Below are 16015 nucleotides of genomic sequence, written 5' to 3' on the forward strand. Positions count from 1 at the left end.
CATAATGTGCTGAAGGATACGGCCATCCCATCGATAGCACAGACAGGACAAGTGGATCACCTGCGGCTGAGGTAAGTGTTCCGTTATGTTTTTAGATGACCTACTGTAACAGTGCCATTAGCCAGAGCTAATGTAACGTTAGTGACACTATTATATGATTAGGGTATGAATATGTTTTTATCTTGATGCGGTGCGGACGCGCTTGGGAAAAAAAACGAGCGCGTTCACCGCGTTGAACTTGCACCCTGCACGCGGCGCGCCTAGTAGCCTAAATTTGAAATAACCATGGAAATAACGAACTTGAGCGTGCAAAAGGGTACGATAGGCTGTGAGTTCATTGTGCAAAAACAATTTGTGCTATTACTTTCCCCTTATTCTATCCTATAGTAATGCAATACTGTATATTATACAGGCTACTGTTGAATACATTTGGTTCAGCTAATAAATTGCATTTAAAATATATTGATTCCTGTAATAATAATTATTTATTCATGTGATATTTATAAATCTGGGTGCGTTTTTGGTTGGAAATCAATGAAACATGGTACTGTATTACCTGGTCTCCCCTGTTTATTGTCACAGCTCATACAATAAAGCAAACACCCATGATAAACTATGCTTTTCTATCTAACGTTAGTAATTGCTGACTCTTTATTCCAACGCTGAGCGAAGCGAACTCTCTGCTCCTCGTCACGGTGCGTCTCAGGTGATTGTTATCACTCTGCCCAGTGCTTCCCCTTCAGAAAATATAGTATTTATACGGTCAAAAGATGTCTGTGTCTCATATGGCCTTGATATTTGCACACTCTGTGACTATACAAACCACAACAAGTAAATAGGAAAACGTTTGCGTTATTTTGCCACTCATTTGGATTAGTATGAAAGCTGCAACCATTCACATCCAGTCTTTGTGCTAAGCTAGGCTAGCGGTGGGTGCGTCAAACAGACTTATAGCACGCACGGAGATGAAAAAGGTATGTATGGACTTATCTAACTCTGGGGGGTAAGGTGAATAGGCTAAAGTCCCAAAAAGTCGGAGTGTTCCTTTAACAATTAAAACGTTTTTGTAAAATAAATATCAATCTCAAAGTTGGTGTCTAAATATGTCAGTACATTTTAATGTTAATATTATGTTGGATGATTGTGTCGTTGCTAAAGAAACATGGGATTTGTGCCTATAATGTTTTAAAAAATAATAATTGGAAGATAAATTTACCTCATTCATGGAAACTTTCAAGGACATTTAATCAATTAATAAAAAGACATTAAGTTATCATAATATTTTATAACAGTTGTCTACTTTCATGTCCTTTCACTTTATATTTCTCTCTTTGAAGGGAAATATTTTGATGTACTAAAAATGAAATGTAATAATTGTTTCTTCCCTGTTAGGCCTGATGGAAGAGAGTGAGGACAGTGAAGATCTGAGTGAAGTGGAGGAGGAACATCATGTCCAACCTGGAGGAAAACCCTTGAGTCACTCAAAGACTAAAAATACATTTTTAAAGAAAAGAAGAGCCAAGAAATCTTTCACCTGCGCTCAGTGTGGGAAGAGTTTCACAACCAAACATAATCTTGAGGTTCACATGAGAGTTCATACTGGAGAAAAGCCGTTCTCATGTGATCGGTGCGGGAAGAGTTTCTCTTCTAAAGCTGACCTGAGGATACACACTGGAGAAAAACCTTACAAGTGTTCACACTGTGACAAGAGATTCAGTGTTTCAGCAAATCTGAAAACACATGAGAGGATCCACACTGGAAAGAAGCCGCACACGTGTGATCAGTGCGGGAAGAGTTTCACTTATAAAAGTGACCTGAGGAGACACATGATGATCCACACTGGAGAGAAGCCGTTCTCATGTGATCAGTGCGGGAAGAGTTTCACACAATCTTCTTCCCTTAATGGTCACATGAGGATCCACAGCGGAGAGAAGCCGTTCTCATGTGATCAGTGCGGGAAGAGTTTCACACAATCTTCTTCCCTTAATGGTCACATGAGGATCCACAGCGGAGAGAGGCCGTTCTCATGTGATCAGTGTGGGAAGAGTTTCAGTCGATCATCACACCTTAATGCTCACATGATGATCCACACCGGAGAGAAGTCGTTCTCATGTGATCAGTGCGACAAAACATTTCTTAGGGCATCAGACCTGAAGTCACACCTGAGAGTTCATACGAAGGAGAAGCCGTATTCATGTTCTGTGTGTGGAAAGAGTTTCTCACAGAGTCAATCTGTACGTGTACATGAGAAAATCCACACTGGTGTGAGAGAGTACATGTGCTTTGAGTGTGGGAAGACTTTTTTTTTAGAGACAAAATTAAAAGTGCACCAGAGAATTCACACTGGAGAAAAACCTTACAAGTGTTCACACTGCGACAAGAGATTCAGTCGATCATCACATCTGAAAACACATGAGATGATCCACACTGGAGAGAAGCCGCACACATGTGATCAGTGCGGGAAGAGTTTCTCTACTAAAGCTGACCTGAGAAAGCACATGAGGATCCACACTGGAGAGAAACCGTACACGTGTGATCAGTGCGGGAAGAGTTTCTCTGGTAAAACTCACCTGAAGCGACACATGAAGGTCCATGCGGTGGATAAACCACTGAAACACAGTCTGAAATCACGCTAAGATGATTTTCATGTGATGAGCAACAAAGTCTCGTCTGTGTAAGTTAGCCACACATCACCCGCCACATCTCTCCTCTCCACCTATAGTTGGTGTGTGGTGAGCACAGGACACTTTGTTGATTGATTGATTATCTATTAACTTGTGTTCAACCGACAGGAATGTGTAATTCGTCAGTTCAAGTCAAAGTATGCAGCCGTGCTCAGAATTAATGGCACCCCTGGTAAATATGAGGAAAACTGGCTGTAAAAAATAATTCTGCATTGTTTATCCTTTTGATCTTCCATTCAAAAAATTGGCAAAATCCTAACCTTTCATTGAAGCAAAAGAATTGAAAGTGGGGGTAAATCACACTATGAAATAAATGTTTTTCTCCAAAACACTCTGGCCATTATTGTTGGCACCCCTAGAATTTTTTATGAGAAAAATATCTCTGAAGTACATTCCCATTAATATTTATTTTTTTAAGCAAATCAGGGGGACTAGGAACATGAAATTGTCCAGCTATGACTTCTTGTTTCAAGGAGTTTAAATATCAGGAAGCACAAAGGTCAAATTCCCTGAATCATCCATCACAATGAATAAAACCAAAGAACATGGTTCTGATGTGCAGCAAAAGATTGTTGAGCTTCACAAAATAGAAAGTGGATGTAAGAAAATAGCTAAAGAATTGAAAATCCCCATTTTGACCATCAGGACAATAATTAAGAAGTTAATCAACTAAAGATCTTATGATTCTGCCAGGAAGAGGACGTGTGTCTTTTTTGCCTTAATGGACGGTGAGGATGAAAGTTTGAGTGTCCAAAGACTCTTCAAGGATCACAGATGGAGAATTGCAGAGATTAGTTGAGTCTTGGGGTCAGAAAACCTAAAAAAAAATTATCTGACAACCCCTACATCCCCACATGTTGTTTGAGAGGGTTTCAAGAAAAATGCTCCTCCAAAAACAAACTCCAGCATATTCAGGTGTCAGACACGACTGGATCTTCAAACGGCACAGGGTTCTGTGGTCAGATGAGACTAAAAAAGGGGCTTTTTGGCAGCAAACCCAGCAGATGTGTTTGGTGCAAACAGGGATGAAGAGTACCCCATGCCTACGGTTAAATATACTGCTGGATCTTATATGTTGTGGGCCTATTTATTTGCTGGAGGTCCTGGACATCTTGTTCAGATACATGGCATTATGGATTCTATCAAATACAAAAAGATAAAAAATAAAAACCTGACGCCTTCTGCTAGAAATCTTATAATGGGCCGTGGTTGGATCTTCCATCAGGACAACGATCCAAAACAAAAATCAAAAATCAACACAAAAATTAGTTACGGAGCACAAAATGAAGCTTCTGCCATGACCGTTCCAGACCCTGACCTGATGAGTGGAGTGAACTGAAGAGATGAAGCACCAACATGGATCGGGGAATCTGCAGGATCTGGAGAGAGTCTGTATGGAGGAATGGTGTCTGATCTTTGGTCAGGTGTTCTCCAAACTCATCACGCATTATAGGAGAAGATCTGTTATCTTGGCAAAAGTTTACAGATCTGAGGTGGCAAAAAGTTTTTAATAACAGGGTGCCAATAATTATGGCCAGAGTGTTTTGGAGAAAAAACATGTATTTCATAGTGTGATTTACCCCCAGTTTCAATTCTTTTGCTTCAATGAAAGGTTAGAATTTTGCCAATTTTTTGAATGGAAGATCAAAAGGATAAAAAATGCAGAATTATTTTTTACAGACAGTTTTCATCATATTTACCAGGGGTGCCATTAATTCTGAGCACGACTATATATACAGGGCTCTAGACTGCGATATTTGAGATATTTGGGAAATTGTTATCTGCTCAATTCCAGATGTACTGATCAATAAGATACCACCGGTTTTAATGACAGGCACCATTGTGCAGTCAATGTATCAAAATGAGCCTAAGAGTGAAATCTTTCAAATGTTTGAACTTTTTGAGAGTATTCTGTAATTAAAGATGTTTTCCACAACAGTGTAATTGTCCTTGAATTAATGCTTACAAATGCAGGGTGTGTGTACAGCCATCGCTCGTGTGGTGCTTCATTTTCAAAATTGTAAATGCATACTAGACCAAATGTCTAGTGTTAAAAATGAAAAATACTGTTATTGTTAATCATTTACAATCAAAATGTGTTGAATGAGTTTGTCTGTGTTGAATGAGTGTCGCACTGCTATTTTCCATAAAGTTGGAGTTAAAACATACACAGGAGCACAGAAACGCCACACGGCTACAATGTTTCACAGTTACGTTAGCCATGTAGATGTGTTTTGTTTTGTTTTTTCACAAATTTGTCTTTTATCATGTTTGAGTAGATATACGTCACAACCAAACGTTAGCGATCCTTAGCGACCTTCTAGGAAATGAATTCTTATCAGAGTGGCCAGACTCTCAGGTCCCGTACACACTGCGTTTTCGTTTAAAAACGGACCATTAACAAATGCGATCTCCGTCCACACCAGCGTTTTATCTGTGTATTAGAATTGATCTCCGTCCACATTAAAACGACTGAAAACGTGGATCATGTGACCATTCACCAACACTGGGCATGCGCGTGCCGGTGTAAACACGAAACGGATTGACTATTCCTCAGATTTGGGGACGGGTCATGTGATGGGTGGCTGACGAATCAGGGAAGCACACGTCATGACTGATGACACCCAATCATAGAGCCGAGCGTGAGTCTTTGCGTCATCGTTTCTAAAGTCCTCACTAAAACGCCGTCCGGAGATTCAAAAACGCAAAACGGAGCTGCAGCGTTTCGAAACTTCTCCGTTTTAGGGCTTTGTTTTTTCCGTTTTAGTCTGGACGGGAGGTGCAAACGTAACAAAAGGTCTCCTTTTTAAACTAAAGCGCAGTAGTGTGGATGGGGCCTAACTGGTTGCAGTTTCTATGATTTCTTTTGGTACGCGAGAAAAACTCCTTGTGGTTTGATCGATTCAAGTAACCATAAATTACTCAAAACACAGGCATTTTGAGTTTGTTACATTGCTTTCTAAATGCAGCAAATCACTTCCTGCCCTCCATTTATATTTTGCATCATGGCAACGCAGTGGCGTGACGTCATATGAAAACAAGCTATTGTATAGCCTGGGTTTCCCCTCGCTGCAGTACGATTTTATTCACGCTGCTAGGCAGCCTGGACACCATGAACCAAATTTTCCCCTGAGATAGGGAACCAATCACAGAATGGGGAGGGAGTCTTTGTGTATAAATAAATCTCCTAAATCTCTGACCCATCGTCATCTTCATCGTCTAATTTTCTGTCGCTCTACATACATCATCTGGTATCATTGACCCGATTGGCGATGAGCTACGCACAGGCGCATTTGATAGACATTCGTAGCACCCAATAATACGGCTCTGGGCATTCGTAAACCACGCCTCAAATACGAGAAAATGAACATGTGGTTTCCAGATCACGTCTCGTTCTCAATGATACGTGGTCTGGCGTTAGCCAGGCTAGCTACATGTAATTGTGGCAAACAGGACGGCAGAGGGACGTGAGAGAATGTCGCGAGACCGGTGTACTCACAGGTGTTGCTCATTAGCAATCACGATTTCTCTCAATTCCACAATTCGATACAATAGCTAGCCTGGCTAATGCCAGACCGTTTATCATTGAGAACGAGACTTGGTCTGGAAACCATCTCTCACAGAGGAGCAGAAGCATAAAGGGGGAGCGACGACGTGGATGAGGGAGAGAGGAACAGGCCTGCTTTTGTTTGTATTTTGTTATATTTTATTTTGGTAGCCAGCAGTCGTCCGCGAGGGATTGCTGGCAGGTAGTTTGTTTGTTTATTTCATTTGAATAAAGTTTTTATTTGATTGTTCTCTGGTTCCTGCCTCCTTCTTCCCTGAACCTTACTACTGTAATGTTTGAAATTATTTTATTCCACTGTTTGTGAAGCACCTTGGGCAACGGCCGTCTTATTATGTGTGCTAAATAAAAATAAATAAATAAAGATTTCTGAAGGATTTTAATCATTATGTTACATAGTAAAGTTTAGAGATAGAGAGTGGGGACATGCTGAAAATGTGTGTGTGTGTGTGTGTGTGTGTGTTCTTGTTGTTTTTTTGATTTTTTGATTATAGCCTACATTTTAAATTTCTAGTTAGCTTAATATGCAGGATCATTTTGCTTAATAATCAGAGTTAATTTTCATGCATTTATAATGTCCTGGGGACAGAAATGTCACACTGTCGGTGGAATGGCTCTTTTATACTTATAGATAGCAGAATATACATATTGTAATAAAATTATCCCAAAGATAAATAATGGTAAGGAAATAATTCAATGCATAAAGACAGAAATAAATGTACATAGTAGCCACCAAATCCCCTCAGTCTGCTGAAACCAATGAAATGAGCTTTAAGTGTCAATTTACAGTAGATGTGAAGACATCAGCATAATAAATGAGGTGAAAACAGGAACTATTGTCATGAAATACAGAGTGTTTTCAGCAGATCTGTTAATATTGACGATCCTCAGACTATCAACACTCATTCAACAAGCCATTCAGGATCATCAGCAGATCATCTCACTTTATTCTGAGTAGATAGACAGACAGACATAAATGCTTAACAGGTTAAAGAACGAATATTTTTGCAACCTTTCATTATCTATTGTGTGGATATGTGAGTATTTAATGAGTCTTGTATTGATCAGTCGCGGGTAACGTGAGAGTTGTTTGTTGTGTAGGTTCGCCCCCTATTGGACAGAGGCGACAGTGGCGCTCATTTACTGAATCTTCCCGCTCGTTTCTTAGTCTGCATTTACTGGACTGAGAGAGGTACGTGTTCACATCAGTGCGATGTCCGCTTGAAATATACCGGTTGTAACTTTAGCTTTAGTACACATGGTAACTTGTACGTGTATTTTATGATGAGTGAACATACTTTTAGTGAAGATGTGTCGAGAACTGCTGTTTTGAGTGCTTAAGAAATTGCTAGCATAGCTCTCCTCACGGTTTGTTTTGCTGTATGCTAGCGCGCTCGCCGTTTTATCGTCTTGTAATGAAGCCCACACGTTTCAGTTTTCCCTTTTCTTATGTTAGGCTGATTCTGAATGGAGATATAATCCTGAACTTTTGCTCTCTGTGAAATTTTACAGGTATGTAGACTACTTCCAACACCTGGTTTAAAATATAATGTGTTCATGAAAGTTTTCTTGTATTGATTGGTGTCAATGGCACTGAACAGCCCAGATGTGAAGCCTGTACAGTATTTTGATTCATGCATGTTACTGTGTGTAAACTAGTGAAAGGAAGATGGTTTATTTCATGATGCTTAATGTAAAACATTATCTTTATTATAACGTCAAAACGTCATTACCCATAGTTAATAACAGAAATAACTCCCAATATGACAGATACACATGGTTAAAACAAGCCTTATGTGATATGTTCATTTTTCATTGTAAATTTTCTTTATTTTATTTTCTGATTTTTTTTCATGAGTCTGCATTCTACTTGACTAAGAGAGACTGATTCTGATTGAAGATCGTCAGTGTCCTGTCATCAGTTTAACATAAAGTGCAGACTGCGCCAACTACACTTACAAGTGTAATTTATTATAAAAACAAACTCAGTAATTGATACTTTTGATTTTGGCAGATCAGCTCCCCCAACTCTGGAATTCCTCATCAGTGAAACTCCTCCCACTGTTGTCACATCATCAGCGAAGCTCCTCCCACAGTAATTCAGCAATAAATGCTGTAAATTCCCATCAGTTACAAGTGAACACGAGCATCAGGAAGAGCTGAAATCTGCAAAGACTGAGTTTATTAAAGAGGACAGTGAGAACATGAGAGATCCAGAACCCTGCAGAATGAAACACACTGAAGATCCTGAAGAACAAAGAGGTTGGTGTTTATTCTTCATTCATGATGCTGGAGAACATTCATGTTGGAAACATTCAAGCTCTTCATCACATTTAGATAAAGAGTTAAATAATGTTCTGGGTTTTCTTCAACAAATGGTTAGTAAAGGGAGGTTTGTGACATGTTTATTTTGATTATCAAAATTAAATCAAGCTAAATACTATTTTACATTTATTTTATGTCTGGTTTCCAATTTGCAACAACGTTACCAGAATTTATTTTCGTCATTTTTAACAATTATATTTTTTTTAAGAAATAAGAATAATCAGTAAATACAAGTTACTAATGAAGTTGTATTTTTCAAATATCACACAAGTTATTCATAGTTATAGAGATTCCTCTTACAGTAACTTTGGTAACAGGGTTGATGAATGCAGTCAATGCTACAGTTTGTGTAAAAACGATGACGATGGATTGAGATTATTTTCTCGTCTTCCCATCAAGAAATGTTGTGTTTTTTTAAAGGAGAAAAGTCATGTCAGGAGTAACAGGGTTAAGTGAAACATGTAGGACACAGATAATGCTGATAAAAATGGTTTATTTAAAGGGTTATTTTAATATTTTACACTTAAAGCCCTGTTTTAAGATCATTTCTGATTAAATAGTACGGTTAAGGTTGAAATTTGGACAAATGCGGCAGAATTGTAGTTTTCTGTGTTAGCACCCACACCCACACAATGGTTGTCTATGCGCACTGGAACAATCATTCATAAAACACATTAAAGTTTAGTTACAAAGACGTGAAACTCACCGAGTGGTCTGGGTTGTTCACTGATATGCTCACACAAATATCACTGCAAAAGATGCTTTCCAACAGGTTTTAGCACCAAGTTTATTTTAGTTTATTAAGATCCCCATTAGCTACTGCAACTACTGGGTCTATAGACTTCAACACACACAAAAAAATTCTTATAACATAAAACCATACATTATATAGACAAAAAAGGAGTGTAAACATTCATACTAACCATGCAGCAATGTACTAAAAAAAATACAACAGTTCATACCTTGACTTAAAGTTGAAACTTTATTCTTGAAATAAGAGCTTAAATGATTTGCAATATCACTGGGTTTAGTCAAAAAGGATCCGGCAACTTCAATAAAAGATGCCACTATTTCAGTTTTTCTCCCCAAATATCCTTTTTGTTTTTCTCTTCCAAAATATCCTGAATCTTGTTTCTCAGGCTACAGACATTTAAATATGCTATGCGTAACCCTTTAATATTTAATCCATCTCTGTCAATAGTAGAAGTGTACAACAACAATAAATAACATCTAACAATAAATATACAGACAGAACCACATAGAAGCACACTGATGTGGCAAAATCAATAATTAAACAGAGCATCACGTTAAGAGACCCCAGATTCCAAATTGTATTAAAAAAAGATTTATTTCTTGCAAAAAAGTTCCCAGTCAACCATTCAGTCCAGCTGTAGGCGGAGTGAGACAGAGAGCAGGGGGTTGCTAGCACTCTTTATACTATTCTTTTCAAAGAACTTTATGACTACTTTTAATGACCAGGGGGTCTTCTCACCTCAGAGGTGTCTGCCCAACCACCTGCTGAGTGCCTCACACACACTCTCCAGCTGCATACACACAACAACAGAAACACAAGAGGCTCTCTGTTCTGGTATTCAGGAATACAGAGATCATATGGTATTTTCAATGCAATGTCCATTAATCAGCGAATATTAAAATTTCCACAACAATACAAACAACCAAAACAACATACAAACACACACACTTATGCAAACCCCACTTGTCAACATTTTTCAGACCCTCCAGACAAACAATGCAAAATCAGCCAAAGTCCGCATATTTATGCGGGGGCCGCATTTTTCAAATACACCGCACTTTCGCCGCATAAATTGCCGATTTCTGTGCAAAATATGCGGGGTTTGCGTGATTTCATAATCCTCGCGTTTTCGTTGCAAAAAAGTCACATATATCTAAGCAGAAAGTTGAAAAATTTTGCGTTTGCTTCACACAAGAGCAGCAATTTCCCCGTTTCCATGGGAACGTTATGAAGTGATGCAATTACGCGACGGATAAAGCTCACAGCTGAAGTTACTGCAGAGGCCAGACAGACTCACGGAGGCGATTGACATCTCCCAAATCGAACTCGTATAACTGTCTGTCACACGTTCTACCGTCACATCGTTACTAAGATGAAACAAGTTGCATCAAACAGAAATTACCCCCACACATGGGGTGTTCGAGGTGCACATATAACACTTCAACAGGGAGCGCGCAGCTCTTAAAGGGGCCACACCTTATACTCGTTACAGTCTAAAATAAAACAAGATGAGAAATTAAATATTCCCATTACTTTCTATGATGTAGTATGCTTGCTTATCAAAGGAAGTAATAAGAAATGACTCTTTACATTAAGGTAGTAGCCTAGTGAGAACAGGATGTTGGGGGAATCACTTTTTTTTTCACTTTTTCATCAAACCGCAGTTTTTGCAAGTTCCCGCAATTTCATCGCATAAAATTGCAAAAATGTCCCGCATATTCCATCGCATTTTTAAAGAAAACGGGCCGTGTAATCAAGGCTTTTTGCCCGCAACAATCACAAAAAAACTGCGTTTTTCTGGAAGGACTGATTTATGAGCAAAACCAATTGGCAGCCATGCCAACAGCGTTCCCACAGCGGTCTTGGCCAAGGCCAGTGCTGGTTGAGGGCAACCGAAAACAGATAAGATTGGGATTATTTGGTCTTGGGGTGAAAAACCGCATTCAATTTACACGGCTAATTCTCATGGTCTTTGGTCTCCAAACAATCCATATCCTTCTGCAAATCTGAGAAGCTCACAGCTTATATGGATCGTTTCTGAGACCAACATGGACCTTAAGATTAGCCGTGTAAATTGAATGGGGCTTCTCACCCCAAGACCAAACAATCCCAATCTTATCTGTTTTCCTCAACCTCAACCAGCACTGGCCTTGGCCAAGACCGCTGCTGGATCAACAACTCCCCCGGAAGAGCACTGCAGTGAGCCGCTCTTGCGTTTCTTCCCCGACTCCACAGACACCTGGTGATTGTTGACTCTGTCTGGCACCTGATCAAGGTTTTCTCCATGGTAACTTGCTGTGTATTGCTATGACAAATCTTATCTTATCTAATCCCAATCTTATCTGTTTTCCTCAACCTCAACCAGCACTGGCCTTGGCCAAGACCGCTGCTGGATCAACAACTCCCCCGGAAGAGCACTGCAGTGAGCCGCTCTTGCGTTTCTTCCCCGACTCCACAGACACCTGGTGATTGTTGACTCTGCCTGGCACCTGATCATGGTTTTCTCCATGGTAACTTGCTGTGTATTGCTATGACAATCCTGCGGACTGAGGCGCCTAGATTATGATGCCAGGCATAGCGACTCTCCAGGCCTACACACACACAAACTCTTACACATAAATACAGATATGCATTAACTTGCCCCACACCCCATCCCTCGTCTTCACCGCTGTGTACCCCCAGTCTGACAGGCGGGTCTGTGACCAGCGTCCCGTACCTGTGGTCCGTCCCCCACTCCCCAACATTGTTGCAAGTTTTGTTCATGTTGTACTGATTGTGCTAATGTTGCTGAGGTGTTTTTTTCCGGTTCCCACAATGCACTCCTTACAGGAGGATAGTCTGGGGGTTGCCTCTTTTTCCTCACCTCTCCTCATGTCATGCTGTATTTTCCTCAATTCCCTGTCTTCCTGTCCTGTCTACCCCCTTGTCATATCGTATATATGTTTGTATGGGCAGGTTGATGGACAATTTCGCTGGTACTTGTTATGTCTCTGCAGGTAGATGGTTGGAAAACTTTTTCGAAGTTATCATAATATTTTATAAAAGTTGTCTACTTTCTACCATTACATCAGGGCTCACTTTCATGTAATAATTGTTTCATTCCTGCCAGACCCGATGGAAGAGAGCGAGGAGAGTGAAGAACTGAGTGAATTGGAGGAGGAACATCATGTCCAACCTGGAAGAAAACCTTCGAGTCGCTCAAAGACTAAACAGACATTTTTAAAGAAAAGAAGAGCCGAGAAATCTTTCACCTGCACTCAGTGTGGGAAGAGTTTCACAACCAAACAATATCTTGATGTTCACATGATGATCCACACCGGAGAGAGGCCGTTCTCATGTGATCAGTGTGGGCAGAGTTTCAGTCAATCATCAAGCCTTAATGTTCACATGATGATCCACACCGGAGTGAAGCCGTTCTCATGTGATCAGTGTGGGCAGAGTTTCAGTCGATCATCAAGCCTTAATGTTCACATGATGATCCACACCGGAGAGAAGCCGTTCACATGTGATCAGTGCGGCAAAACATTTCTTACTGCATCACACCTGAAGACACACCTGATGGTTCATACGAAGGAGAAGCCGTATTCATGTTCTGTGTGTGGAAAGAGTTTCTCTCAGAGTCAATCTGTACGTGTACATGAGAAAACTCACACTGGTGTGAAAGAGTACATGTGCTTTGAGTGTGGGAAGACTTTTACTGCAGAAAAAAGTTTAAAGGTGCACCAGAGAATTCACACTGGAGAAAAACCTTACAAGTGTTCACACTGCGACAAGAGATTCAATCAGGCAGGAAATCTGAAAACCCATGAGATGAACCATACTGGAGAAAAACCGCACACGTGTGATCAGTGCGGGAAGAGTTTCTCTTCTAAAGTTGACCTGAGAAGGCACATGAGGATCCACACTGGAGAAAAACCTTACAAGTGTTCACACTGTGACAAGAGATTCAATCACTCATCACATCTGAAAAGACATGAGAGGATCCACACTGGAGAGAAGCCGCACACGTGTGATCAGTGCGGGAAGAGTTTCTCGGGTAAAGCTGAACTGATGATACACATGAGGATCCACACTGGAGAGAAGCCGTATGAATGCCATCAATGCGGGAAGAGTTTCACATGCAAGAATTCTCTTAACGATCACATGTTGATCCACACTGGAGAGAAGAAGTTCACATGTCATCATTGTTGCAAAACATTTCTTAGGGCATCAGAGCTAAAGAGACACCTGAGAGTTCATACGAAGGAGAAGCCACATTCATGTTCTGTGTGTGGAAAGAGTTTTTCACAGCTGCAATATTTACGTGGACATGAGAAAATCCACACTAATGAAAGCGAGTACATGTGCATTGAGTGTGAGAAGACTTTTACTACAGCGGAAAGTTTAAAACTGCACCAGAGAATTCACACTGGAGAAAAACCTTACAAGTGTTCACACTGTGACAAGAGATTCCGTGTGTTATCATCTCTGAAAACACACGAGACAATTCACACCGGAAAGAAACCACACACGTGTGATCAGTGTGGGAAGAGTTTCTCTATTAAAAATAACCTGAAGATACACATGAGGATCCACACCGGAGAAAAACCTTACAAGTGTTCACACTGTGACAAGAGATTCAGTCACTCAGTAAATATGAAAACACATGAGATGGACCACACTGGAGAAAAACCTTACAAGTGTTCACACTGTGACAAGAGATTCAGTCAATCATCATATCTGAAAACACATGAGATGATCCACACTGGAGAGAAGCCGCACACGTGTGATCAGTGCGGGAAGAGTTTCTCTATTAAAACTAACCTGAAGCGACACATGAAGATCCATGTAGTGTATAAACCACTGAAACACAGTCTGAAATCACGCTAAGATGATTTTCATGTGATGAGCAACAAAGTCTGTTCTGTGTAAGTTAGCCACACATCACCCGCCACATCTCTCCTCTCCACCTATAGTTGGTGTGTGGTGAGCACAGGACACTTTGTTGATTGATTGATTATCTATTAGCTTGTGTTCAACCGACAGGAATGTGTAATTCGTCAGTTCAAGTCAAAGCAAATATATATACAGGGCTCTAGACTGCGATATTTGAGATATTTGGCAAATTGTTATCTGCTCAATTCCAGATGTACTGATCAATAAGATACCACCGGTTTTAATGACAGGCACCATTGTACGGTCAATGTATCAAAATGAGCCTGAGAGTGAAATCTTTCAAATCTTTTAACTTTTTGAGAGTATTCTGGAATTAAAGATGTTTTCCACAACAGTGTAATTGTCCTTGAATTACTGCTTATAAATGCAGGGTGTGTGTACAGCCATCGCTCGTGTGGTGCTTCATTTTCAAAATTGTAAATGCAAACTAGACCAAATGTCTAGTGTTAAAAATGAAAAATACTGTTATTGTTAATCATGTACAATCAACATGTGTTGAATGAGTTTGTCTCCTTAGTGTCGCACTGCTATTTTCCATATAGCTGGAGTTAAAACAAACACAGGAGCACAGAAACGCCACACGGCTATGCTTTACAGTTCTGTTAGCCATATAGATGTTTGTTTGTTTTTTCACAAATTTGTCTTTTACCATGCTCTAGTAACAAACCTAGATGAAAAGTAATTTGACCATTTGCAACCTGATCACCTGATCAAGTCTCATTCCCCATCTCACTAAAAAGATGTTGATGTACTCCCTGTTGCTAGCCTGGCTCCGGCGTCCTACGCACGTCTGCTCAATTATCATTTTCCTTCAGTACTACGTCTAGCTTCAGTACTACGTCATGAACCAAATTTTCCCCTGAGATAGGGAACCAATCACAGAACAGGGAGGGAGCCTTTGTGTATACATAAATCTAAATCTCTGACCCATCGTCGTCTTCATCGTCTAATTTTCTGTCGCTCTACATACGTCATCTGGTATCATTGACCCGATTGGCGATGAGCTACGCACAGGCGCATTTGATAGACATTCGTAGCACCCAATAATACGGCTCTGGGCATTCGTAAACCACGCCTCAAATACGAGAAAATGAACATGTGGTTTCCAGATCACATCTCGTTCTCAATGATACGTGGTCTGGCGTTAGCCAGGCTAGCTGTAATTGTGGCGAACAGGACGGCAGAGGGACGTGAGAGAATGTCGCGAGACCGGTGTACTCACAGCTGTTGCTCATAAGCAATCGCGATTTCTCTCAATTCCACAATTCGATACAATAGCTAGCCTGGCTAACGCCAGACCGTTTATCATTGAGAACGAGACTTGGTCTGGAAACCATCTCTCACAGAGGAGCAGAAGCATTTAAAGGGGGAGCGACAACGTGGATGAGGGAGAGAGGAACAGGCCTGCTTTTGTTTGTATTTTGTTATATTTTATTTTGGTAGCCAGCAGTCGTCCGCGAGGGATTGCTGGCAGGTATTTTGTTTGTTTATTTCATTTGAATAAAGTTTTTATTTGATTGTTCTCCGGTTCCTGCCTCCTTCTTCCCTGAACCTTACTACAGTAATGTTTGAAATTATTTTATTCCACTGTTTGTGAAGCACCTTGGGCAACGGCCGTCTTATAATGTGTGCTAAATAAAAATAAAAATAAAAAGATTTCTGAAGGATTTTTATCATTATGTTACATAGTAAAGTTTAGAGATAGAGAGTGGGGACATGCTGAAAATGTTGTTTTTTTGTGTGTGTGTATTC

General features: G+C 40.2%; 1 protein-coding gene across 7 annotated transcripts; it reads left to right on the forward strand.

The window, feature by feature from the left end:
* Nucleotides 1–1396: 1396 nt before the first annotated feature.
* On the forward strand, nt 1397–14598 carry LOC120486104 (uncharacterized). Of its 7 annotated transcripts, none has more exons than XM_089129064.1 (4): nt 7234–7441; nt 7706–7761; nt 8264–8511; nt 12438–14598. In XM_089129064.1, the coding sequence occupies exons 3-4, from the start codon at nt 8454–8456 to the stop codon at nt 14195–14197; spliced, it is 1818 nt and encodes a 605-aa protein (XP_088985190.1). In that variant the 5' UTR covers nt 7234–7441; nt 7706–7761; nt 8264–8453; the 3' UTR covers nt 14198–14598. The 7 variants fall into 7 exon arrangements, with proteins under 7 accessions (XP_088985194.1, XP_088985195.1, XP_088985193.1 ...); XM_089129065.1 differs by having other exon boundaries at nt 8269–8511; XM_089129068.1 differs by lacking the exons at nt 7234–7441; nt 7706–7761; nt 8264–8511 and adding exons at nt 1397–2498; nt 11281–11296.
* The last annotated feature ends 1417 nt before the right edge of the window (nt 14599–16015 follow it).

This window comes from Pimephales promelas, chromosome 3, assembly GCF_988280905.1.
Source record: "Pimephales promelas chromosome 3, fPimPro1.hap1.1, whole genome shotgun sequence".
NCBI lineage: Eukaryota > Metazoa > Chordata > Actinopteri > Cypriniformes > Leuciscidae > Pimephales > Pimephales promelas.